The sequence below is a fragment of the Monodelphis domestica genome, chromosome 3, assembly GCF_027887165.1.
Source record: "Monodelphis domestica isolate mMonDom1 chromosome 3, mMonDom1.pri, whole genome shotgun sequence".
NCBI classification, from domain to species: domain Eukaryota; kingdom Metazoa; phylum Chordata; class Mammalia; order Didelphimorphia; family Didelphidae; genus Monodelphis; species Monodelphis domestica.
This window is the reverse complement of record NC_077229.1, coordinates 86,218,147-86,245,352: the sequence shown is the minus strand read 5'-3', so window position 1 is coordinate 86,245,352 and position 27,206 is coordinate 86,218,147. Positions and strand designations below refer to the sequence as shown.

The following is a 27,206-nucleotide window of genomic DNA, read 5'->3' as shown; positions in this document are numbered from 1 at the left end:
CCCCTCTCTGTTTCTGTCTCTGTCTCTCTGTTTCTGTCTCTCTCTCTGGTTTCTGTCTGTCTGTCTATCTGTCTCTGTTTCTGTTTCTCTCTCTCTCTCTCTCTCTCTCTCTCTCTCTCTCTCTCTCTCTCTCTCTCTCTCTCTCTGTGTGTGTGTGTGTGTGTGTGTGTGTGTGTCTCTGTCTCTGTGTCTCTCTGTTTTTGTCTCTCTCTGTCTCTGTGTCTCTGTTTCTGTCTCTCTCTCTGTCTCTGTCTCCCTACTTTCCTCCCTCCCCCCTGCCCCATTCGCTCAGATTGCCTCTTCAGAATGAAAGAAAGAGGGTACAGAGGCCTTTAGGAATGAATGTGCCAGCTATAGACTCCAGGGTCTTTGGCTCCCCACCCCATCCTCCTGGAGCCTTGAGCTGCTTGGGTATGGTTGGAGAAGAGAGCAGACAGAGACACGGGTTCTTGCAAACTAAGCAAAGTACACTAGGAAGCCAGCCTAGGGCAGGCCAGGGCTATGGATTAGGCCAGCTGGCAACCCAGTTCTGTATCTCACCCAGAGACCCTCTGACTTGCTTCCAGCTCCAAACCCCTGTCCCCCAGCCTGGGGGCCTCAGAGGCAGGCAGCAGGGCTACAGAGGCAGGCAGCCAGGGGCAACAGGGGCAGCAGTGGGGGCAGGGGCAGGCAGTGGAGCCACAGGGGCAGGGGGCAGGCCTGCCAGGCCAGGCTAAAAACTAAACTCAAGCTGCAGTGGTGCAGAGTCTCTGCAGGGAAAGGGAGAGAGAGCCAGCAAGGAACATGCCGCATTTCCAATTTCAAGGTTATTCTGTCGGGGGCTGGGAGACTGCACCAAGGCAGGTAGGACAGTAATTCAGAGAGACAGAGTCAGAGAGAGAAAAGCATGAGAAGAGACAGAGAGATAAAGACCAGGAAAGTGAGAGAAATGGAGACAGGGAAAGACAAAAGAGAAAGAAGGAAAGCTAGAAATAGTGACAGTGTCATGTGAAGAGACAGAAGCCGAGAAAGAAGCAGAAAGAGACCAAAAGAGAGAGGCCAAGAGAAACAAAGGAAGATGGAAAGACAGAGAAAATAGAGGAGAGCATGAGAGAGAGGAGTCAAGCAGAGAAGACAGAAAAAAGAGAAAGAAGCAGAGAAGATAGAACCAGAGAGAGAGAGAGAGAAAGGGGGAGAGACAGAGAGAGGGAAGAGAGAGAGAAGAGAGAGAGAGAAAGGGAAGAGAGAGAAAGGGGGGAGAGATAGAAAGAAAGAGAGAAGGGGGAGAGAGGGAGAGAGAGAGAGAGAGAGAGAGAGAGAGAGAGAGAGAGAGAGAGAGAGAGAGAGAGAGAGAGAGAGAGAGAGACTAGGGATAGGTGGGTAGAGGGGTCACTTACCATCTTTCCAAGAGCCAAGAGGTAGCTGAAACCTTTAAGCCTCCATCTGACAAAGTTACCAGGTTCCTCTACTTGGTCCTAGAGCTCGGTTGGCACATGTCTGATGGAGGCTGGGCCCACAGTCCTTGGCACAGGCATGCAGGTAGAGGGAGGAGTGTGTGGAGGTGGGGTGGAGTGGAGAAGAGCTGGGACTGGCCGGGCACAACTCTGCACAGGGAAGGAGGTGGATGCTGGGAGGAGGTCTGGTCAGGGAGGGATTTTTAAAAAGAGGGAAGGTGCTAAGTTTGGCTCTTTGGCGCTGAAGTTCCAAGGATATGGATCGACATAGCACCCACCCAGCCTTCTCCAGGTTTGGAATAAGAGGAGAGTGTTAAAGGGCAAGAGGCAGCCACTGGAGTCATCAGGGATACCCAGAACAAGCTAGTGTGTGACATCAGCACTGGACCATCCCTTGCAGATTGGGCTGCAGGCAGATGAAGCCAAGAGACATATCCATAGTCCCCTATGATGGGGGCAGAGTCCTTCTCAGCACTGGAAACTACGACTAGACTAGGCTGATGCTAGGAATGGGGTGGGAATGAAGGGGGGGGGGGTGCAGAGCTAAGAATCCCTATCTCTGACACCTCTGCTGGGGGTGGTGGAATATTATTCCTCCTAGACCCTCTGAATCCCAGACTGAGCTGGAAGAAACCTCTGAGGCCATCTCTCCAATTCTCTAACATTACAGAGGGGGAAGCTGAGTCTGAGAGAAGGAAAGTAACTCATCTGAAGTCATATAGGGAGGGCACAGCACCAATGGCCTGCACTGTTCTAACCATGCTGTCCCCATCAGTTGCCCTCTCTTCTTTGATGTAACCCCAAATAATAATAAACACTAACATTTTTATATAGCATCTACTATGTGTCACAAATGGTCAGCTGCACAAATGGTGCAGTAGAAAGAAAGAACTGAGACTTGGAGTCAGGAAAACTCATCTCCCTAAGTTCAAAACTGACCTCAGATAGGAATTAGCTGTGTGACCTTGGACAAGTCACTTAATCCTGTTTGTCTCAGTTTCCTCCTCATCTATAAAATGAGCTGGAGAAGGAAATGGCAAACTACTCCAATATCTTTGCCAAGAAAACTCCCAAATGGGGTCACCAAGAGTTGGACATGGTTAAAAATGACTGAACAACAGCAACAAATGTGTCACAATACCACTGTGACAAATATTAGCTCATTTGATCCTCGTAACAATGTAGGGAATTATCTCCATTTTACAATGGAAGAAACTGAGGCAAATAGAGGTAAAGTGACTTGCCCAGGGTCACAGAGCTAGTAAGTGTTTGAGACTAGTTCTTCTTAAACCCAGACCCAATGCTCTAACCACTGCACCACCTATTTGTCTCAAATTGCTCAGAATAAACCCCACTATTCCTTTGGGTTTGGGGTTCTAATGCGTAAATCACAGGTACTCTGAGATATGCAGGAAAAGGAAAGAGGAAAGGAAAGGAGGTCTTCCTCATGACTTTGTACCACCTGAAAGAGCGTAAGCCTAGAAGCTTATAGCTATCTTGGACCCTGGCTGTGAATATGCCTTCTCAGCAGTGATACACACTCAGACCAGATGTCTTTGTTCAAGAAAAGTCAATTTACTACAGAAAACAAGAATGACAAAGGCATGAAGTCTTTACAGATGATGCAAACCCAGGCACGAGGAGGAGGAATCCCACTTTGAAAACTGTTCCTCTGGTTCTTCTGGTATGGAGACCTCCATCCACCACACTGTTCATCCAGGCCATTTTTAGTCCTGTGGGGGTCCTGCTAGCCTGCAGGTGAGTCTGAGTCCATGCTGAGCCCACCCACTCTCAGCTGTTCCTCATATTCCCTTTTCTTGATCATTGTTTTCCTGATATCTGGCTTTTCCTCCAAAAAGATCAAGATCTCTTTCCAGCAAAATAGAATAGTGGACCTAGAGTCAGAGGATCTGGATTTGAAAATCTGCTAGTTTCTCACTTGTGACACCTTGGGTAAATCCCTTCCCCTCCCTAAGCCTCCATTTCCCCATTTGTTAAATGAGAGGTTTGGACTAGGTAATATTGAAGGTCCTTTTCAGTTTGGATATTCTGTAATTCTGTGTTTATCCAAGTCACAATTGGGTCCCTCACCTTCCCGTGGAGGTCTGACAAGATCATTCTTCTCTTCTACCCTCACTTCCCTGTCACCCAAACCTTCATTCAGCTCTATTTTGTAGGGTTTTCCTCCCCGCTCCTCACACAGAAAGGTGCTTAAAAGCCCCAACAACAACATTATAGTTAGCTGTATAAACTGTGGCTTGTTATCATAGGACCTGAGAGATCTGTTTTCACAGCTTGTGGTTGCTTTGGGAATCCAGACCCCCAACCTTAGGCAAGAGGGCTTGAGAGGGGAGAGTTAGACTGGGCAGGGGGTGTCTCTCAGCCGCCAGGATCTCCAGAGTTCAGTTCCTCCAGGCTGCCCCATGCACACACTCCCATCTCAGAGATCAGACCAGAGAAAAGATGGAGAAGGTGAGTGGCTCAATGCTCTCTGCCACTGGTGGTAGGAAAAGACCAACCTTGGAGGCTTCTGTCCAGATCTAAGACAACAACTGATGGATCATGGGGAGAGTGACCATAACCGAAGACCATGATATATAAAAATCACTTGAAGGAACTAGAGCTGTCACATGGAAGAAGTGGATAGAATTGTTCTGTTGGGGCTCAAAGGATGGAACCAGGAGTAGAAGGTCCAGATTGGCAGATTTGGGGCTCAGCACTCCAGACCTTGGAGGGAAAATACTCAGTGGAAAGAAAATCTTCCTAACACTTAGAGCTGTCCAGAAATGGGATCAGCTGCATTTGAGGTAGTCAGTTTACCCTCACCAGAGAGTTAAGCAGAGATGGGATGACCATTTGTTGGCAATCTTGTAAAGGGGATTCTTTATCAGGCAGGGCTGGGATAGTTGACTTCTGAGGTCATTTTAAATTGTGAGATTTGAAGATTCAATAACCAGAGTGAGGGAAATGAGGCTGGCCCTCAGGGAGGTGGGTGGAGGTCCCAGCAGCTCTTAGTCAGGTGGTACCCTCTCAGCAGTCTTTCTTGTTCTTTTCCTCCTGGCTGAGGGCTGAGGGACACAGGAAGAAGGCTGGCCATCGGAGGCAACGGTAGGCTAGGAGGTGGATACCCAACGCATAGAGAAGGTTGAGGATCATGAGGAAGGACCAGACATCTTCAGGGGTTCGGTAGGGGTAGGGGGTGTGAAGATGCATAGAGGCACCGATGTGGGAGAACTGGGCCTATCACAGAGAAAAGAAGAGTAAGAAGGTGGTCAGCACACCCTGGTAGTCCTGGGGATTAGGGGGAACAGATCTAGGGCTATACTGCAAGGAACCCGAAATCTCTTTCAGCAGCTACTGAGAAGAAATAAAAGAGAAGAGATAAAGAGAGATGGAGAGAGGAGAGATGTGGGAAGAAAGTATGAGAGTGTGGGGAGAGAGCATTAGAAAGGGAAAGAAGGGGGTAAGGGAAGAGAGAGAAGAGCTAGGTGGAATGAGATTAATGAGGGAGCGGAGGGAGGGAGAAAGAGGAAGGGAGAAGAAAGATGCCCTGGCCAACACTAGCCCTGTCTCTCTCACTCTGATTTCTTTCCTTCTTTCTCACTATGCCTCTATATCTGTTTCTTTCTGCCTCAGTCTCCCTTCAGGAAGTGTTTCAGTCTCTCTGTATCTGTATCTTAGTCCTATTCTTTGTGTCTCTCAATCTCATTCTTTATGTGTATCTTAGTGTATGTCTGTCTCCTTGTACATCCCAGGCTCTCTAGGTGTCAGTTTCTGCCTGCCCCACTTCTTTTTAACTACTTCCGACCATTGGGAATAGTAGTAACTAACTTAAGAATTCACCCTTCACAATCTCTCTCTCTCAATTCTCTCTCTCTCCTCTCTCTCTTTCTTATTCTCTTTCTTCTCTCCTCTCTCTCCTGATCTTTCTCCTCTCTCATGTTCTCTCTTCCTCCCTCTTTTTCTTTCATGCTTTCTTCCCCTTCCTCTCCTTTTCTCTTCTCTCTGCCTCTTTCTCTTTTTATCTTTTTTCTCCCTTCCTCTTTCTCCCTCCCTCCACTCCCTCATTAATCTCATTCCACCCAACTCTTCTCTCTCTTCCCCTACCCCCTTCTTTCCCTTTCTAATGCTCTCTCCCCACACTCTCATACTTTCTTCTCACATCTCTCCTCTCTCCACCTCTCTTAATCGCTTCTCTTTCCCTCTCTCTCCCACTCTCCTCTCTCCTTTTGCTTTCTCTTTTGCTTTCTCCTCTTCCTCCTGCCTTCCTTCCTTCTTTTTTCTATCATGCTTTCTTCTTCTTCATTATCATCATCTCTTTCTCTCTCTCTCTCTTTCTCTCTCTCTCTCTCTCTTTCTCTCTCTCTCTCTCTCTCTCTCTCTCACACACACACACACACACACACACACACACACACACACGGGGGGGGGGGGGGAAGACCCCACATTTGTTTTGCCCCCAATCCACCTGGAGAGACTTCCTGCCCCACCTGATTCCTTTTCCCACCCCTCCTCCCTACCACTTGCAGCCTCCTCCCTCACCTGGCCCATGGCCCCTGCAAACACCAGGGCCCAGTCTGGGAGCCAAGTACAGCCAGGCCAAAGGAGGCCATAAGCAGCCAGGATGAAAAAAGGCAGGGCATAGAACAGGAACACCAGCATCTGGAAATGAGAGAGATATGAGTACATCATCCCTTGTGACTCTCCTCCCCTCCATCCCAACTCCATATGCCCCAGAAAAATGGGAAACAGGTTACATCAAGGACACTCCTATACTCCCTGGGTCCATGAAGCATGCCTGAAGGGAGCAGTCTCCCCTCTCAGACTGGGGAGGGTTCTTGTCTCCCCCTCAGGCAGGAGCCAGCCAGAGGTCAGGAAGTGAACCTTTTCCCTTTATCATCCATCCCCTTTCCCCTACCTAGTACATAGCTCCTCCTCCCCTCTCCCCAAGAAGCTGTTGTGGTTCTGAATCACGCAAGAGGGATTTCTGGAGGGCTGAGGATCCTCATCTGGGGGATCCCTGCCAGTCCTGGTATTGGGGCCAAGGCAGTCTCACCTGGATCTTGGGATAGGCCACAGGGTCCCGCAGGTATGGCTCATACTGATACACATAGGTGAAGCAGGAATCTGTAGGACAGTCTAGGACCACCTGGAGACACAGAAGGGTTGGGGCTAAGTATGGCCAAGACACAAACGCTCCAAAGGACAGAGCGAGGGCATTGACTGCCATGCACCCCCCGCATCCCAGGCTTTGGTCCAGCCTCAGAAAGCTCCTCCCTACTGGAGATGACTGGCTCCATGGAAGCTGGCCATAGAAAACCATTTCCCCAAGGAAAGAGAGCTGCAGCATTGGCCAAAGAAGGGCTTTCACTGGGATGGTTGTGGCTAGACCTGGTTGGAGGCAGAGGACAACGGGGGAAGAAGGATCCTTGGGGAGCTGCAGTCCACTGGGACATCCACTGAGGAGACTCACCAGGCCACGGAAAATGGTAAACAGTCCTGCCAAGAGCAGATAGATAAACAGAGCCAGGTCCCAGGGTCTTTGGAGCAGCCCTTTCTTGTGCTCTTCAGCAATCTACATAAGAAACACACAAACCCAGAGAGCAAGAGTCATACCAGAAACAGAGACAAAAACAGACAGTGGGTCGATGTGTGGGTTAGTTTTTACTGAACAGCTCATTTTTCTTTTTCTTCTACCCCTCCCCTCCACCTGGGTACAAGGCATCATTCAAGAAAGGGACGAGAGGGGAGAAAAATCAATAAAATGTTAAAAGAGAGAGCACATGGCCCCGATTCACTCCAGAGATCTGTGACCTCCTCAGCTGTGTGCCCCCTCTGCTGAGGCTGATCCCCACCCATCCTGTGCTACTTAAAAGTGGTCTTTGAGAAATGCTGGCTGAGGCCAGCCCAGAGATGAGCCCCCTCTAATCTTAGCTCAGATGATTTTCAGACAACAGACACTGACACTTGGCCATGATCCTAATAATATCATTAAGAAGAAATCCAGATGGGGCAGCTAAGTGGTTCAGTGGATAGAGTACCAGGCTTGGAGTTGGGAATTCCTGGGTTCAAATCTGGCCCCAGACAGTTACTTGCTGTGTGACCCTGAGCAAGTCACTTAACCCCTTTTGTCTAGCCCTTGCCCTTCTGTCTGAGAGTTGTTTTAGGACAGAAAATAAGTTGGGTTTGTTTTGTTTAAAAAAGAAATCCAGACTATGTTGTATACTGGAAGTAGTGAGATTCAAAAAAGAATTATGAGTTGAGGAGAGGAAGCAGGAGGCTGGGGACATATAGAATTGACACTCAAGGTAGAGAGTAAGAAGACTTACCATCTTAGTTGTGTAGCTTGTAGGGCCCTTGTCCTGGTGGAAGAGGTGTAGACCAGCCCAGCAAGGGATTAACATATAGGGAATGTTAAGGAAGAAGGAGAGTCGGAGCTCAGAGCTGTACTTGCCTGGAGATTGGAGAAGAGGATACTCAGTTGAGAGGAAAAATCCAAGAGCTGAGCCTGACTCTGGGGCTGCTACCTGGGCAAGGGTACCATCTTCACTTCCTTCCATTCCCCAAACAAAACTCATCCTGTAGCTGGTTCTAATAGTAAATAATTACCAGCTTAACAGCTGGCATTTATATAGTCCTTTAAGCTCTGCAAAACATTTTAGAAGTGTTTTGTTGGCTTCTCTTGGGAGGTCGGTACTATTGTTATCCCCATTTTACCAATGAGGAAACTGAGGCAGGTGTTAGATGATTTGACCAGGGTCATACAGTGAGTAAGTTTCTGCAGCAGAATGGGAACTCAGGACCTCCTGACTCTACCTCCTGATCCCTATCCATTGTGTCACCTGGCTGGTACTTGTAAAGCCCATGACTCTCACCCCTCCCCCAGATCCAAAGGTAGAGAAAGATTTTTCACCTAGTTAGGCTTGGGCAGAGCAGAGAGGCACTGTGGTGAAGCAGAAAGAACAGAGGCTTGGGAGACTAGACAGCTGGATTTTGTACTTTCTGATGCCACTAACCTGTGTGATTTAGGGCAAGTCTCTTCTTCTCTGGGCCCCAATTTGCCTACCTGCAGAGTGAAATTGGACTAGATAATCCTAAAACTTTATGTTCTACGCTAACCACATCCAGAGAAAGAACTGTGGGAGTAGAAATGCAGAACAAAAACATATGATTGATCCTGTGATTTGATGGGGGTATGATTGGGGTTTTGGCTTAAAAATATCACTCTATTAAAAATATGAATAATATGGAAATGGGTTCTAAACAATGATACACGTAAAACCCAATGGAATTGCTCGTCGGCTCTGGGAAGGGGAGAGAAAAATATGAATCATGTAACTATGGAAAAATATTCTAAGTTAATTAATTAATTTAAAAATAAAAAAATAAAGGCCAATACTTTATGTTCTTTTTTTGTTTTTTAATTAAGTTTATTTAATTAAATAATTTAGAATTTTTTCCATGGTTATGATTCATGTTCTTTCTTTCCCCTCTTCCCACCCCCCTCCCATAGATGACAAGCAATTCCACTGGGTTTTACATGCATCAGTGATTAAGACCTATTTCCATATTATTGACATTTGCATTATGGTGATTGTTTAGAGATCCCCAATCATATTCGAATTGAACTATGTGATCAAGCAGTTGTTACTTTATGTTCTAAGGTCCCTTCTAGTTGTGATATTCTGTATTCTAATGCACTCCTGGCCATAACACTGTATGTTCTAAAATTAACTTCCAATTCCCAAATTTGGTATTCATTATTCTAAGGACCTTGCAAAATCTAACATTCTAAAATGGGGAGACAAGAACTACAGTCCAACATTTTGTTGTTCAGTTGTGTCTGACTCTACGTGACCCCATTTGGTGTTCTCTTGGCAAAGATACTAGAGTGGTTTGCCATTTCCTTTCCAGCTTATTTTACAGCTGAGGAAACTGAGGCAAACAGGGTTAAATCACTTGCCCAGGGTCCTACAGCTAGTATTTGAAGTCAGATTTGAACTCAAGAAAAGGAGTCTGACTCCAGTTCCAGCACTCTATCTGCAGTATCACCTAGGTGCTCCATAGTCAAACAAAACTTTGATCATTCCCTATGTCTTCCCCTCCAACTCTCCCAGGTGTAGAACATCTAATGGCTCCCCATTGTCCATCAAATAAAGAGCAGATCCATCAAATTAACATTCTAAATCCTCTACAAATCTGAGACCAAAGGCCTCTCAAGTCTCATCTGCCTTTTTCCTTCCCTACAAAAAAAAAAAAGTTGACCCTACAGTACTCTAGTGAACTTGTTATTCCCCACACATGCCTCCAAACCCTCCCTATGACTAGAATAACCTTATTCTCCTCTCTGCTTGTCCAAATCCTGCCCTGTAATCAAGACTTCAACTGCCAAATGTCACCTCCTCCCAAGAGCTTTCATAGATTTTCTAGGGGCTCACTACCTGGAAGTGATCGCTTCCTCCTCTGCATCCCTTTAGCCCTATGTCAGAACTGATGGAGAAACTATTGGCCTTGTTGTGTCGGACCTGTCAAGACTGCTGGGTCAAGTTGCAAAGCTCCCTTTTCTCCCTCGCTCCCAATCCCTCTTCCTCTGAAGCTTTGGCATCAAGCGTGTCACTTATCAAGCACATGAACCTTCCCAAATGTACAACACTTACCAAGGATATTTCCTGGGACAAAAACCATGATGCTCATGACCATTGATCCCAGCCAGTAGAGGCCGGCGCTTCTATACCTCTTCCTAGGGGAAATGGAGAGAAGCTGGCAACCTTCACAATCCTTTAGATGGGTAGGTGGCTCAGGGGGTTACAGAGACAGATTCCCTACCCAGAAAGGAGGGTTGTGGAGGAACTAGCAAGGAAATTAAGTCAAAGAAGGATTTCGAGTTAGGGGGGACAGTAAGAGGAGTCCGGGAGGAATTCTGACTCCTTGGCTAATCTTGAGGACATCTGCTCCACTCTTATACCTGAGCAGGAATTCTCTCTATAGTATTCCTGGTAAATAGTCATCCCACCATGCCTTGGTGAAGTGAAGATCCTCACTGGAGGTGGCATCTGGGGTGGGGGGATTCTAACAATTAGGATGCTTTTCCTCATCTAGAATCTTAATTTTCTTCTCAACAACTGTCCCCCATTGCTTCTAATTCTGTCCTCTGGGGTCAAACAGAACCAGTCTAATCTCTCTTCCATATGACAGTCTTTCAAATACTCACCAACTATATGCCCCTTGAGTCATCTCTTCTCCAGGCTAAACATCCTCATTTCCTTCAACCAATCCTTGCTGAAGATTTTTTTGGCACATCTTCAAATACTTGAAGATAACTTCTTAATTGGTCTCCCTGCTTCCAGTCTCTCCCCTATCTAATCTATGTTCCACCTCACTGCCAAACTGATATCCCTAAAATACACATCTGACTGTGTAACTATTTAAGTTCTCTAGTCAGAAATCTTCTGTAGCTCCCTACTAGCTCTAGAGTAACATATAAAATCCTTAGTCAGGCATTTAAAGCCTGCCTGCTCTCCTTCCTTCCTTTCCTCCCTCTGTTCCTCTTTCTTTCCTTCTTTCTTTCCTCTTTCTCTTCCTTCCTTCCTTCTTTTCTTTATCTTTCTTTCTCTCTACCTTCCTTCCTCACTCCCTCCCTTCCTTCCTTTCTTTTTCCTTCTTCCTTCCTTCCTTCCATTCTTCTTTCTCTTCCTTCTTTCTCTTTCTTTCTCTCTACCTTCCTTCCTTCCTCCCTCGCTTCCTTTCTTTCTTTTTCTCTCTTTCTTCCTTTTTTCTTTCTTTCTTCCTTTTTTCCTTCCCCCCTTCCTTCTTCTTTCTTTTTTCCTTTTTCTTCCTTCCTTCCTTCCTTCCTTTCTTTCTTCCTTCCTTCCTTCCCTCCTCTTTCTCTCAATGTACAAGGCACAAGACTCTCTAACAATAGATATTTAATAAATGTTTGTTGAAAACAAAGCATCCCTTCCTTGCTATGTGACCCTGGGCAAGTCACTTAACCCCCATTACCTAGCCCTTACCTCTCCTCTAAGATGAAAGGTAAGAATTTATAAAAGGAAAAGAAAAAGAAAGTGAAGAGTCCTTCCCCAAAGCTGCTGGCAATCAATGTCTCCTCCAGGCTTATTTCATGATTTCCGTTTGTTCATTCATTTATCTGTTTTTAAACCCTTATTTTCTGTCCTAATAACTCTAAGACAAAGGGGCAAGGGTTAGGTAAACAGTGTTAAGTGATTTGCCTAGGGTCACACATTTAGGAAGTGTCTGAGGTAAAATTTTAACCCAGATCCTCCTGCCTCTAGGCCTGGTTTTTCAATTCACTGAGCCACCTAGCTGCCCCATTTTGTATTACTTTATATGTGCTTATCTATCAAAATATTATATCCTCTGATAGATTCAACATGATGAGATTCAACATGTTCATAGGGAGATTTTCCCTTCATGCTGCTTGAAGACAAGACTTTTTTTTTGTTTTTGTAAAATCAGTGCCTAATATGGTCCCTGGAACATAGTAGGTACTTTTTTTACTATTTCTTGAATTGAATTGAATAGTATGGTGTGCTTCCTAACACCACTTTTCTCCAAGTTGAAGGGACATCCTTTGTCCAGTCCTCATGACACTTATTGACTAATAAAGTGAGGTACAATAGCCATATCTAAGTAGTCAATAGTATTGTGTTCAAATCTGGCACCACATTTTAGGAAGAATGTTCAAAAGCATGGGGATGTCCAGAGAAAGGCAACTAGGTTGAAGAAGGGCTTGAAGATCATATAATATAAAGATGGGTAAAAAGAATTCCCCCAGAGATGCAGCAGAATGTGATTGGCTTTGGAGTCACAGAATCTGGGTTTGAATAGCAGCTATTATCAATGAGACACTGGGCAAGTTGCTTATTATTTCTGGGTTTCTTTTTTCTCATTTGTAAAATAAGAGATGATCTTCAAGGTTCCTTCCAGCTCTAAATCTACAATCTTATGATGTTTAAATTGGAGAAAGCAAGACTTAAGGAGAACATATGGAAGAAGAACAAGGCTTGTTCCACTTGATCTCAGAGAACAGAACTAGGGACAATGGGTAGAAGTTGAGAAATGGCAGGCTTATGCTTGATGCAAGAAAAAAAAAGGTTCCAATAATTAGAGCTACCCAAATGTGCAATGGGATCCCTCTGAATATAATGGGTTCTTCACTGGAAATCTTTAAGCAAAGGCTTTATAAAGGTAGGAAAGAGACTTGGCTTCTCTGCCTAAGTGGCCTTAAGCAAATTATTTTCCCTTTTCCAAGCTTCAGTTTTCATATATATAAAGTGGAGTGAGAACAAAGTCTGTGTTCTATGGCTCTAAGGGCCTTCTAGCTCAACATCCTGTGTTTTATGTCCTAAAATTCCTTCTAGGTCTAACATTCTGGGTTTTATTTTCTAGTTTCTTCCAGCTCTAAAATTCTGTGTTGTGACTCCTACACCCCTTTGGTTTTGGAAACTTCATGGCTTCACCAATTTAGTCCAAAATCCAGAATATCTTGTTCCCTAGTATTTCCCCCTAGGAGTTAATTATCTTCTCTAAGAGCTGCTTCCCAAGTCCCAGTCCTTGATGCTTCCCCCACCTCCTCCTCCAAAAAGGAATCTCTTTTCCCGTCCCTGCCTCCTGACTCTTCCAGAGAAGCTGCCTTACCTGTTAGCAATGGCCCCTGTCATGGTGAGGTAGAGCAGATAGTGGATGGTGCCATCCCAGTAGCAGCTAAGAATCCCATGAGCTGTGCGAAGGTATGGCTCCCTCTGGAATGACACAAGAATGGAAAGGAAGGTATGGAAGTAGGCTAGAGACAGCTCACAATTTCTTCCAGCAGGAACAGGGAAGGGAAGGTCTTACCCCCCGAGTGTAGAATTCCATGAAGTCCATCCCATAGTCATCCTCCTGAAGAGCAATGAATAAGTCGATGAGGGAGGAGAAGGATAAGATGGCAAACACTATGGGAGAACACAAACAGGTCAGATACCCCTCCCCCCAGTCCCTGGCCCAGCCAAGGTCATCAGCAATGAAACATGACACAGCCCCTACTCTCAAGGAACCAGTAGTCTTATGGGAGAGGAAAATAACTCCAATCAGGGGACCCAAATGCAATTTTAAAATATTGAAGATTAGAGTTTGATGGATCCTTAAACCATCGAAGAAAAACTGTCAAAGTTGGTTGAAGGGGATCTTTAAAAAATGGAATGTGAAAGTTAAAAGGGACCTTAGAACATAGAAAGTCAGATTTTTTTTTAAACCCTTACTTTCTGTCACAGAATTGATACTGTGTATTGGTTCCAAGGCAGAAGAGTGGTAAGGGCTAGGCCATGGGGGTTAAGTGGCTTGCCCAGGGTCACACAGCTAGGAAATATCTGAGGTCAAATTTGAACCCAGGACCTCCCATCTCTGGACCTGACTCTAGATTCACTGAGCTACCCAGCTGCCCCCAGAAAGTCAAATTTTGATAGTCTCTTAGAACATACAGAGCATCAGCATTGGAAAGATGGTAGAGCTAGAATATAGAATGTCAAAGCTAAAATGTTCCTTAGAACACAGCTTATCAGAGCCAGGAGGGCCCTTGGAATTCAGAATGTCAAAGCTAGGAAAGTATGATGCAGTGTCAGAGCAAGGAGCATCCAGAGAACCAAGACTGTCAAAGCTAAAAGGTCCCTTAGACCATAGAATATTGCATTTGGATGGGCCCTTCGAACATAGAAAGTCAGAGCCAGAAAGACTAGGTACAGATATGGAGTGTCAGAAAATATCAGGCTTGGGGGACATATAGATGCAGACAAACACAATCAAAGATAGAAGACTCCATAGAAGATCAAATATCCGAGAGGGACAGAGAGGATCTTGGACAGGAGGATGACAAAACAAGAAGATTCCTCAGAACACAGAATGTCAGTGACAGGAAGACTTGAGAACATGGATCAGCAGAGCTGAAAGGGACTTCCTGATGTTGGAATAGGCTCAGCACATGCTTCCTCAATACGAGTCCCCAGTCTAATGTCAGGGCACCAGGACAAAGGTCATGGACTTTGGGCAACAGATGCTTCTCCCTAACTGCAAACTCCACTAACCTCCCCTAAAGCCCCCAGGACTCACCAGCAAAAAGGGGGTCATGAGAGATCTCTCCCTGGGCCAGGCTGCCGATGGCCACAAACAGTAGAATCAGGATCATTGCACACAGGATAGCCACACTCAAGGGACTGGAAGTAAATGAAGAGTCAGGATGGTGCCACACACTTGGGGCTATCAGGGAGGACCCTTGGTCTGAACCTCAGGTTCTCCATTTTCTCACTACCCATTCATTCCCTTCAATGGGACTTCAGCCCTCAGTATTTTATTGAAACCATTCTCTGTAAAGCCACCAGTGACATAACCTTCCAATCCTGTGGCATCTTCAGAATCCCCATTCTGGAGGAACAAAATAGACATACCCCAGGTGACATGGGTACCAAGCTATAAATTTCTGCGCCTTTTGACATTGATGAACACTCTTTCTTCCCTTGACTTCTATGACACTCTTGGTTCTTCTATTTGTCTTAATACTACTGGTCCATTAACAGGCATTTATTACTGTGTGTCAGGCACTGTGCTAAGCTCTGGGGGATACAAAGAAAGGGAAAAGGCGATCCTTGTCCTCAAAGAGCTCCTGATCTAATGGGGAAGACATTGTGCAAACAGCGTTGTCTAGACAAGACACAGACAGTGTAAATATTGTCCTTCTCAGAAGGAAGTACCATAAGTGGACTAGAAGGATGTCTTTGGATGTTGGCAACTTCCCAAGACTCCATCCTCAGTCTGCTTTTCTCTCTCCAGTCTCTCATCCATTCCCAACTCACCAGCACCAACTTCTCCACTGCCTGAGTTCTGGTTTCTGGCTGGACATTTCCACCTATGGGTTCTGTTGGGAGCTCAGGACGTTCAACCTGTTCCAAGTTGAACTCAGTCTTTAACTGCCAATCTCAGTTTCCTCATTTCTGTTGGTAGCAGAAGCAACTAGGTGGTGCAGGGGATAGAGCACTGAGTTCAAATCCAGTATCATAATGCTTATTAGCTTCGTAACTCAGCAAGTCATTTAACCTTTGACTCAGTTTCCTCAATTATAAAATGGGGATAATAATAGCATCTACCTCCCAGGGTTGTTGTGAGGATGAAATGAGATAATATTTCTAAAAAAGGTTAACCCAGTGCCTGGAGCAAAGTTGGTGCTATATAAATGCTTATTCTCTTTCCCTCCCTAGCACTAAATAGCATCCTTCCAGTTGCTCAGGTTTGAAACCTCTGAATTAAGATTGGTGGTATACTGGATAAAGTGCTGGCTGTGGAATCAGGGGGATCTCAGTGACCTTGAGCAAGTCACTTAACCTTAGTTTCCCCAGCAATAAAACTGGGGTAATAGAAGCACCTACTTCATAAAGGTGTTGTGATGATCAAGTAGGATAAGGAACTTTGCAAACTTTAAAGTGCTCTATGAATGCTCTGAACTATTATTCTCTTTGCTGCTTCTCCATCCCTCATCACCTCCCGCTGTTAATCAGTCACCAAGACTTGTCCTGGCCATTTTTTCCTCTTCACTTCTCTTTTCTGAATTTATCTGGATCTGACACTGCCAGTCAAATCATCAATCAATTGACTTTTATTAAGCAACTACATGGGCAGGAGCCAGGAAGACCTGAGTTCAAATTTGACTTCAAAAGCTAGGTTTAGGTGTGAACCTAAACAAGTCATTTAACCTTGTTTGCCTCCATTTCCTTATATGTAAAATGAGCTGAAGAAGGAAATGAAAAATCCCTCTAGCATATTTTCCAAGAAAACCTCAACATTGGGTCATGAAAAATCAGACACACACCTGACCAACAACAATAAGTCAATCCGGCACCGTGTTGGATGCTAAGGATACCAAGTCTAAAACAGAACAGTCCCTGCTCATAAGGAATTTACATTTTAACAGGAAAGGATATAGATTGCTAAAAAGCATTTATGTAGTACTTAAAGGTTTGCAAAGTGATTTACAAATATTATCCATTTTATCCTCACAACAATCTTGTGCAGTAGGTGCTATTATTAACTCTATTGTATAGTTGAGAAAACTGAAGTAGACAGAGGTTAAGAGCCTGGGTCAAGACTTGAACTCAGATCTTCCCAACTTAGTTCTACACATTGTTCCACCTAGCTCCTGTATATGTGTGTGTTTATCTGTAAATACAAAGAATAAGTTAAATACAGAGGGGAGAGTATATCCAAGAAGAGAGGGTGGTCAATCAATAAGCATTTTAAAATTAATATTATTTTAATAACCTTTACTTTTTGTCTTAGGGTATCAATTCCAAGGCAGAGGAGCAATAAGGGCTAGTTCACTGGGATTATGGGATTTACTCAGGGCCACACAGCTAGGCACTGTGTTCCCTGGGAATTCCTAGGAAATGTCTGAGGCCAGATTTGACCCCAGGATCTCCCATCTCCACACCTGGCTCTCTATCCACTGAGCCACCTAGCTGCCCCTCAGTAGATATTTACTGCGTGCCAGGCACCATGCTAAACATTGGAAATAGGAAAAAAAAGTCCCTGTCCTAAAGTAGTTTTCATCCTAACAAGGAAGACAACGTGTAAATAACCAGGCACCTATAAGATACAGATGTTATAATAGAAACAAGATTATCTCTGATAGGACAATATTAGGGAATACTGCATAAGGATGGGAAGGGGCTGTGTTGTGAAACGCTTTAAATGCCAGAGGAATTTTCACTGGATCCTAGCAGTAGTAGGGAGCCACTGGAGTTTGGGCTAGGGCGTCCCCCCAGCCAGATCTTTCCTTATGGAATGCTATGGAAAGAGAATTGGAGTAGGGAGAGACCTGAGGCAAAGATGCCAATTAGGAGGCAATAAATAGTCCAGCTAAGCTGTGAAGAGGGCTTGGACTAGAGCAGCAGCTGCATGGATGCAGAGAAGGGGAGGAATAGGAGAGATGAGTGGTGACTGCTGAGACGTGCAGAGTGTGGGACAAATGAGAAGTCAAGAATGGCTCTCAGGTGGTGAGCCTGGAAAACTGGAAGGAGGCAGGATGGAACCTTTGGTGGCAATAGGAAATTTTGGAAGAGGGGAGGTTTTCTGTTTGCATATATTTACTTTGAGATGCCTATGGGGCATTCAGCTAAAAGTAGCCAATGGGGGAGGGCAGCTGGGTATCTCAATGGATTGAGAATCAGGTCTAGAGATGGGAGGTCCTTGGTTCAAATCTGGCCTCAGACACTTCCCAGCTGTGTGACCCTGGGCAAGTCACTTAACCCCCATTGCCTAGCCCTTACCACTCTTCTGCCTTGGAGCCAATACACAGTATTGATTCCATGATGGAAGGTAAGGGTCTAAAAAATAAATAAATAAATAAAAAAACAAATTAATTAATTAATTGATTAATTGATTAATTAATTAATTGAATGAATGAAATGAAAGTGCCCAACAGTAGGTTGGCGTTCAATGGAGGGACTAGACCTGGATATAAAGATCTCAGAACCATCTTCCAAGATATGGTCCTTGAACATATGGAAATTGATGAGTTCATCAAGTGAGATTGTATGATGTGGAAAGGGAAGTGGGCTCAGGGGAGTGCTTGGGGACACCCCCAGTTAGTGATAAAGACCCAACAAAGAGGACAGAAGGATTGGTCAGATCAGGAGGAGAAGGCCCAGAGTCAACAGTACCAGATTCTGCAGAGATGTCAGGAAAGATAAAGACTAAGAAAATGCCACCTATTTGGCACCAAAGAGATAACTGGTAACTCTGGAAAGAGCCATTTCCATTAAGTGATAAGGTTGGAAGCCAGACTACAAGGGGCTGAGAAAAAAGAAGGGAAGTGAAGGCAAGTGCTGAGGATGTCCGTTTCTAGGAACTCAGCCTAGAAATATAAGATGGCAGGAAGAAATATGAGAAAGAAGGGAAATATAGGATGATCGCTTGAAGAGATGTAGGGTCAAGCGAAGCTTTTTTAAAGGACTCAGGTTGCTTTGTGGGCTCCTGGGATGAAGCATCTGGTAGATAGGAAGAGATTGCTGGTGAGAAAGGAAATTATTATATAAATGGAGATTTTGAACCCTAGACTTCAATCCCCAGAAGTCCTTGGTATTTCCCAGAATTCCCTATAATCTTACCTGAGTCTCCAAGTAGGTGAGATCACGATTGGTATTTAACTGGCAGTAATGCCTAGCCTACCACATGCTCTTCTCTGCCATTGCAATGATGTAGGAAGTTAGTGGTAAGCTAAGCGGGGATTCTGAATTGGCTAATCAGCCATGGGCACGAGGTTTTTATTTTGTATCCTTGATTTCTAATCATCCTGAATAAACCTCATAAAACATAATATTTTTATTACTAGAGATATAATTTAATTTTTACAATTGTAAGAGTATTTCCCTGTGGAGATGAGTAAAGAAAGAGAAAATGAAGTTGGCAGGTTTTAAGATGTAGAGAAGAAAAGGGAGCTCTCAAGGTGAGCAGCCTTTTTTTTGTTTCCTGGTAGAGTATGAAGAGAGGGCCTCAAGCTTTCAAGTATCCCTCCTTCCAGGTGTGATATTTTATCCTCCAAGTCCCTTCCAGCTGTGATATCACTTAATTTATAATCAGAACATTTGGATTCAAGTCTCAGTTCTGCTACTTATTATTTTATAATTTGGGGCAAATGTCTTTCTTTCTTTGCACCTCAGTTTCCACATCAGAAAAATGAAGGGATTGTCCTCAATGATCTTTAGGATGCGTTCCAAGCTTAATTCTGCCCTCTGTGAGTAACTGCAAAGAGGGGATTATGGGAGCTGAACTCAGCTGAGGTCAAGGACTGCCACCAATGTGCTCCATCTGATCACTGCCTCTCGTTTTCTCCCGGCACATCTAAAACTCCAAAGCAGCAGAATGTGACTTGTGCTCCCTCGGGTGGTGGGGGCAGAGGGAGGCCTCTGTGCCAAGGGGTTCAGAGTCCAGACAATGTAAATGGAGTAAAGGGTGACTGTCCCAGGAGTACCGCATGTCAGAGCTAAAAGGAACCTCCAGAAAGTAAGGGTTATAAAAAAAAATCAAAGAAGCATTTATTGCGCACCTAATGTGTCCCATTTTGTTGGGCACGAGGGACACCAAGACAAAAAGAAACAGTCTTTGTCCTCTAGGAGCTTACATTCTACAGGGGAGAGATATAAAAGAGACTCAAAGGCATTTGGAGGAGGAAGCATTAGCAGCTTAGAGATGGGGATGACAAAGGATTTTGTTCAGGGTAGAGCTCACGCTGGGTCTTCAAAGGGAATTAGGAATTCTAAGAGACAGAGGTGAGGATGGAGTGCATGTAGGAAAAGGAGAAAGCCAGAGCAAAGGTCTGGAAACAGGAGATGGAGTGGTGTATGTCAGGAACAGCAAGAAGGCCAATATTGCTGGACTTTTAAAGAGTGTCAGGGGGGGCAGCTGAGTAGCTCAGTGGATGGAGAGCCAGGCCTAGAGACGAGAGATCCTAGGTTCAAATCTAACCTCAGACACTTCCCAGCTGTGTGACCCTGGGCAAGTCACTTGACCCCCATTGCCTAGTCCTTACCACTTTTCTGCCTTGGAGCCAATACACAGTATTGACTCCAAGATGGAAGGTGAGGGTTTTAAAAAAAAAAAAAGAGTGTCAGAAGGGAGAATTGTAAAATAAGATTAGAAAAGTAGGGAGGGACAGGTCGTGAAGGGCTCGAAATGCTAAAGAGAATTTATAGTTGATTCTCCAGGCAGTACAGAACCAGTGGAGTTTATTTAATTTTTAAATTTAATTTTTAAATTAAATTAAATTTAATTTTTAAATTTATTTAATTAATTAATTTAGAATATTTTTCCATGGTTACATGATTCACGTTCTTTCCCTCCCCTCCTTCCTCCCCTCCTCCTGGAGCCGAGGAGCAATTAACCAATGGAGTTTATTGAGGAGGGAGTGACATGGTCCGACCTACAGTTTAGGAAAATCACTTTGGCAGCTATATGTAGGACAGATTGGAGGAGGAAAAGCAAATACAAGGCTATCAAACCAAGGGACAGCTAGTAGCTCTGTGAATAGAGAGCCAGGCTTGAAGATAGGAGATCCTGAGTTCAAATCAGACACTTCCTTTTGTGACCCTGAGCAAATCACTTAATCCCAGTTGACTAGCCCTTATGGCTCTTCTTCCTTGGAACCAATACTCGGTTCAGATTTTAAGGGTTTAAAAAAAAAAAAAGCCTACCAGGGGCAGCTGGGTAGCTCAGTGCATGGAGAGCCAGGCCTAGAGATGGGAGGTCCTGGGTTCAAATCTGGCCTCAGACACTTCCCAGTTGTGTGACCCTGGGCAAGTCACTTGACCCCCATTGCTTAGCCCTTACCACTCTTCTGCCTTGGAACCAATATACAATATTGATTTTAAGACGGAAGATAAGGGTTAAAAAAAATCATACTAGACTCATGAATGCTTGATATATTCATGTATGTCTCTCTGAACAAGTGACTTGACTTTTCTGGGTTGTAATAGCTAATATTTATATAAAAAACACATGGTGCCCCCAAAGACATCTTGTATAATATTTAATTGTATAGAGAAGCTGGATGGCATAATGGATAGAGAACTGGCCTCAAAGTCAATAAAACTTGAGTCCAAGTCCTACCTTGGCAAGCCATTTAACCTCCTGGTGCTTTAGACAACTTACTTGAGCACTAGTTAAAGAAAAGGTACTCAGCTGCACTGGTAGGACGTTTCCTAACACTGCGTTTAGTTCATTGTGTGCCCTTTATCTGAAAAATGATGAGGCCAAAGGAACGGAAGTTCTAAGGCTTCTTCTAACTCGAAATTTATGCTATTGTGAACTTCACGAACCGGGGGAAATGCTTCTTGAGTAAATCATCTCTGATTCTCCCACCAACCTTTATCCTCTGATTTAGTGAGTCATCAAGTCCTTGGGGATTTGGTCTTCAGGGAGTATCTCTGGGATGTTCAGTCGATGCTTGAGGGGCTTCCTCAACCCCAGTTAAGCAGACCCTGAATGTAGGAATGGGGAACCCAAAAGGGCAGATATAGTTCCCTATTTCCAGAATTTCTCTCTTCCTCCTCTTTCCCAATGGATCTTTGAAAGGCTGACTCAAGCATTATCTTCTTCTTTTATTTTTTTTTGGGGGATGGTAGACCAAAAGTTATTGTATTATAGAAAAAAAAATCAACTAGCAAACACTTCCAACCCAGATCCAGTTACTAACTTGGGCTTCTTTGAGGGGGAAAATGGGATCTGTAAGTGTAGAGTCTTCATTTCAAGAAGGCAGAAGGTATGGACACCCCCTGCCCTTCAGAGGCCCCTCTCTTTCTGAGGCAGGTCACAGAGGGCACAGGCCTGAGTTTGGGGTCAACATCTGTCTGGGTTGGGAGGGGGAGGCCAGTACTGACCCAGTGCCTGAGCTTCTAGAAGTCAATGGCCACTTACTTATCCATTAAGGTGAACAAAAAGAAGCTGCCCCTCAAGCCAGAGGAGACAGACTCCAGGCACTGTATGAGACACCTACGTTTGGATGTGGGCACGACGTGGGCATCAAATACTATCTTCTTCCAGATGCCTTTCCTAATGATGATGATGACGATAAAAACAGCTAGCATTTGTAAAGCACTTTCAAGTTTTCAAAGCAACCTTGTTCAATCCATAGAGCCACCTAGAGGCTCTGATCCTCCATCCATCCATCCATCCATCAACATTTTTTTTTAAACCTTACCTTCCATCTTGGAGTCAATACTGTGTATTGGCTCCAAGGCAGAAGAGAGGTAAGGGCTAGGCAATGGGAGTCAAGTGACTTGCCCAGGGTCACACAGCTGGGAAGTGTCTGAGGCCAGATTTGAACCTAGGACCTCCCATCTCTAGGCCTGGCTCTCAATCCACTGAGCTACCCAGATGCCCCCCCTTCCATCAACATTTAATAAGCACCATCGGTTACAAGTGCTGGGAACACAAGTACAAAGAATGAAACCATCCCTACTTGCAGGGCCCTAACATTCCAACAGGGAAGAGACAAGTACATATATGAGTTTATACAACATAAATATAACTTTTTTTAAATCCATACCTTCTGTCTTAGTATTGATCCTAAGACTGAAAAGCAGCAAGGGCTAAGCAATTGAGGTTAAGTGACTTGACTACGATCACACAGCTTGGATGTGTTTGAGAGGCCAGATTTGAATCCAAGTCCTCCCAGCTCCAAGCCTGGTGCACTAACCGAGTTGTCCAATAAATATAAAGTTAAAAAATACAAATGGATAGAGGGCATTTGGGGAGGGAGGACACTAACGGATCACCTACCTACTCTTGTGTCCCTATGATGGCCAAAGCACTAAATTTAATATGTAATACAAGGGGCAGCTGGGTAGCTCAATGGATTGAGAACCAGGCCTAGAAGTGGGAGGTCCTGGGTTCAAATCTGGCCTCAGACACTTCCCAGCTGTGTGACCCTGGGCAAGTCTCTTCACCCCCATTGCCTAGCCCTTACCACTCTTCTGCCTTGGAGCCAATACACAGTATTGACTCCAAGATGGAAGGTAAGAGTTTAACTTAAAAATAATAATAATAAAAAAGATGTAATACAATGCGTTTGTTCTTGGTGTCTTAATTCCTGTTTGTGGCAGCTAAGAGTTGAAATACACAAGGAGCTGAACCTTGAGACAGGGAGTCCTGAGTTCAAATCCTACCTCAGACACATACTAGTTTGGCAATCCTGAGCAAGTGACTTAACCTCATTCTGCCTCAGTTTCCACATTTCTAAAATGGGGATAATAATAGCACCTACATCCCCAGATTATGATGATGATATAAATGAAATCATACTTGTAAAGTGCTAGATATAATTATTACGACCACACTGGAAGCTGTTTAAAGGCAGGATCTCTACCTTCCCTTCCCCAGCACAGCCTTCTCCAAAGTAGGCACTATCTGTGAATTGTAATCAGGAAGGGTCTTTCAGAAATTGAGGGATTTGATCGAGGTTGCATCCAGAGTAAATAGCAGATAATCATATAGATCAATGGGGTTATGATTGGGGATACAGACTCTAAACCATCACCCTAGTACAATTATCAATAATATGGAAATAGGTCTTGATCAATGACACATGTAAAACCCAGTGGAATTGCACATGGGCTATGGGAGGGGGGAGGGAGGAGGGGAGGGAAAGAACATGAATCATGTAACCATGGGGAAAAAAAATCTAAATTAATTAATTAAATAAAAAATTTCAATTAAAGAAATAAAATAAAAGTTCTTAACTACTGGGGAAAAAAAGAGTAAATAGCAGAATAAAACCTGGTGGAATTGCTCATTGGCAACAGAAAGGGGGGGGAAGAAAGAGGGGAGGGAAAGAACATGAATCATGTAACCATAGAAAAATATTCTAAATAAAATGAAATAAATGAACTTTAATAAATAAAAAAAGAATAAATAGTAGAGCAGGGATTTGAAGTCACATCCTCTGATTTCAAATTCAGTAAGTATTCTTACTATTAGTTAAATAAATGCAATAGAGCTGCCCAGGCATGAAAGGGCTACTTTATGCTGAGGCCACTAAGGAGTCAAGAGCTAAATAAAATAGGCCTGAGCAACAAGAGTTAAATAATATAATTTAAATTAATCCCCAAGTCTGAAACTAGATTTCCTTTTTAAAATACATCTAATTATGTACCCCCTGCTATTATTTCCAAGTCTCAATATTTTCTTTTCCTTTGTTAATTTGTTTCCTATTAGACCTATTATTTCATTGATGTAGGAGATTCCCTTCTGATACAGGAAAATTATCTCCATCAATCCAAGGTAGAGAGGGAAGTGCTATGCAGTTTATGGTTTCAGAGAGTTGTCTGGAGTACTAAGAGATTAAATGACTTGCTCAGAATCACAGGGACTACATATGTCAAAGGTAGGACTTAAATGACCTAAAAGTAAGAATTTACAGTCTCTGAGACCACATTTTTTATTTACTACATCATGGTCTCACAGCCCGTGCTCTAGCTACATTGGTTTACTTGTTCATGGAACAGGATACTCAATCTCCAATCTCCATGCCTTTGCATTGGCTATTCCAATCTCCTCCTCCCACCCCTAATGCTTTCCTTCCTCCCAGAGTCTTTTCATTTTCCTTACTTTTTTTCAAGACTCAGCTCAAATTCCCTTTTTTTGCAAGGGGCTTTTTTCAGGCCTCCCACCTGTTTAACCATCTATTTACTCAATAAATACCTAGTATATACCTACTTATTTATATTTTCTCATCAGAACTGAGTTCCTTGATGAAAGGGACTGTGGCTACCAATTCTTCCTATCTCCAGTGTTTAGCACAGTGTACAGAGTAAACATTTGAAACCCCAGTTTCAAAACCCACTAGTATAGGGCTCTCCATTGATGGAGACCAATGTTGGCAAGAGTGAGAGAAGAAGACAGAGAAGACAGAGACAGAGAGAATGCCAGCTTCTCACAAATCTTCCTAGAATCATTTAGCCTAAAGTGGTGTTGGCTTAGTCCATCTTTCCCTCTCAAAGCCAGGAGCCAGAAGTGCCCAAAGATTGAAAAGATATTCTCTCTCTCTCTCTCTCTCTCTCTCTCTCTCTCTCTCTCTCTCTCTCTCTCTCTCTCTCTCTCTCTCTCTCTCTCTCTCTCTCTCTTTCTCCCTCCCTCCCCCTCTCCCTCTCCCTCTCCCTCCCTCTCCTCCCTTCTCTCTCTCTCCCCCCCTTCTCTCTGTCTCTCTCTGTCTCTCATTGACTTCTTGACTAGTGAATCATCTTAAAATATGAATTCTTGTGGCTTGAAGTATGCCTGAAATTCAATGGGGCATGGAGCTTGGACAGGCAAGGGCAACAAGTGCATTCTAAACTTTGGCATCCAGTGATGGTGGATACTGGCAGGGGCCATGGACTTGAAGGATCAGGAGGTTTGGCCCATCATGTTAGAAGACTTTTTCAGGATCACACAGCTCATTAATACCATCATACAATAGAATGGGATTGTGAGAAGAAATCTCCCTTGGATCATTAAGGCCCCCTTCAAAAATCCATCCAGGGAATCTTCATTTAAAATATAATGCTGTAAAATGGGAAATTGTAACATATTAAGCAAGAGAGATGAGGATAGAACCTTCTAGGAGTCCAGAAAAAAAAATCAAAACAATAAGCCTGACAGAGTGAAAATGTGTTGATGGCTGATAAAACTGGAGTAAGCTGGCCCTTAGAGTCATCTAGACCAAACCCTTAATTTAAAAATGAGGGGACAGCTGAGTGGCTCAGTGGATTGAGAGCCAGGCCTAGAGACAGAGAGGTCCTGGGTTCAAATTTGGCCTCAGACACTTCCCAGCTGGGTGACCCTGGGCAAGTCACTTGACCCCCATTGCCTTGCCCTTACCACTCTTCTGCCTTGGAGCCAATACACAGTATTGACTCCAAGACGGAAGGTAAGGGTTTAAAAATAAATAAATAAAATGAGAAATCTGGGGTCCGGGAGGGTTAGTAACTTGGCTAAGGTCACACACCAGTAATCTTGGAGAGAATTGTTTCCCCTGTAACAGTCACAGGATGGTATCTTTACCATGAACCTTGGCCTGTGATTATCAGTTTAACATTTAATCAACCTACCTTGTATTGTTCTCCAACTATTGGAAGTCTATCATGAATCCAAGTCTTTAACCATACCATGAATTCCAGAAGGCACCAACACAAGGACCAAGCAAATGCCAAAGCAGGGTGACTGGGTATCAGTCATTGGTTGGCCATATTAGAAAGAAGCTTCAGTGGGGCTTTAATTGTCCCACCAACTGTTGCAACTGGCCACCTACGGTGTGTGCAAGGGGTGCATCTATCTTTGTCCTGGGCCAGCTTTTCTGCCCTTGTATGAGTCAGAAATGGTCTCCATCTGCCTCTCAGCGTCATCCTCCTCAAAGGAGAAGCTGACAATCTTACTAATTTAGCTGGGCTCTTTAGAAAGGAGGGAAACGTGAATGAATTTCCTGCTTCCCACCAAATTGGATGAGGGGCCTGTGGGGGAAATGGGTTGGAAAAAGCAGTCGCCCAAGACTATTGAGGCCAGCACGGAATTACCGCCAATCCCCTGAAGCGCTTAGATCCATCCCCGACATTCCTGACAGTGGCCTCCACGGAGCCCACTCCGGCCCTCCCTCCCTTAACAAAAAAAAAAAATCCCACTTAATGACAATGTGGCGGGTCAGGGTTCTCCTCCACGCTCCTCAGTCCCCTCCCCTCCACCCCTCCTCCACCCTCACTTCAGTGCCGGGCACTCACTAGGAGAGCTCGGAGAGGTGGTTCAAGGTGTAGCAAACAGGAAAGGCGGTAAGGGAGAAGGCGACGACCTTTCCGGAGAGTGCGGGGAGCTCCATGGCTGCGGAAGGGTTTGGTGGCGGAGGCAGGGCAGAAGGTAGATGCCACCTGGCCAGGTGGTGGGTCGGGGCGGTCGGATCCGATCCTTCTCCAGGTGCTCCCTTGTCCTCTCCGCCAAGCCAGCAGCCTCGTTTTCACCTTCGGGCTTCTGCCGCGTCCGTCCAGGCTCCCCACTCTAGCTCAGGTGGGTTGGCTCCTCCCTGAACTGTCAGTTTGGGAGCCCTACGCTCCCGGCCCGAGGCCCTGACTCCACCCATGCAAAGGTCGCTGGCACACGTCTGTCTGGCAGTCCTCGATCCCTCGACCGGAGATTTCGACATCTCCCCAGGCCTTTAAAGGGACTGTGACCTCGACTCTCTCGCGGCCACACCCACCCTCCTCCCGACTGCAG

At 44.6% G+C, this 27,206-nt stretch overlaps 2 protein-coding genes across 2 annotated transcripts in view; both read right to left on the bottom strand.

The window, feature by feature from the left end:
• HAPLN4 (hyaluronan and proteoglycan link protein 4) overlaps positions 1-1,587 on the bottom strand; it is a 28,226-nt gene extending 26,639 nt beyond the window's left edge. Inside the window, 1 exon segment of the mRNA XM_007489200.2 lies at positions 1,377-1,587. Within this exon segment, the coding sequence (XP_007489262.2) occupies positions 1,377-1,379 (3 nt within the window). The 5' untranslated portion in view covers positions 1,380-1,587.
• A 1,399-nt stretch (positions 1,588-2,986) lies between these two features.
• On the bottom strand, positions 2,987-27,206 carry TM6SF2 (transmembrane 6 superfamily member 2). The gene is made up of 10 exons (XM_007489201.3): positions 26,720-27,206; positions 14,538-14,641; positions 13,290-13,387; positions 13,092-13,195; positions 10,091-10,173; positions 7,763-7,887; positions 6,907-7,008; positions 6,490-6,582; positions 5,976-6,095; positions 2,987-4,673 (listed from the first exon to the last, which is right to left on the bottom strand). Exons 1-10 carry the CDS (start codon positions 26,812-26,814, stop codon positions 4,464-4,466), a joined length of 1,134 nt encoding a protein of 377 aa, XP_007489263.1. The 5' UTR covers positions 26,815-27,206; the 3' UTR covers positions 2,987-4,463.

Bases quoted from the DNA above. Each gene is read 5' to 3' on its own strand.
- TM6SF2 (XM_007489201.3), bottom strand. From the start codon at position 26,814: ATGGAGCTCCCCGCACTCTCCGGAAAGGTCGTCGCCTTCTCCCTTACC. The intron at 7,009-7,762 runs GTAAGTCTTCTT...TTTCTTATGTAG, and splicing joins CAAGCTACACAACTAAGATG to ATTGCTGAAGAGCACAAGAA. The intron at 4,674-5,975 runs GTGAGGGAGGAG...TCTCTGTGATAG, and splicing joins TTGCAGGGGCCATGGGCCAG to GCCCAGTTCTCCCACATCGG.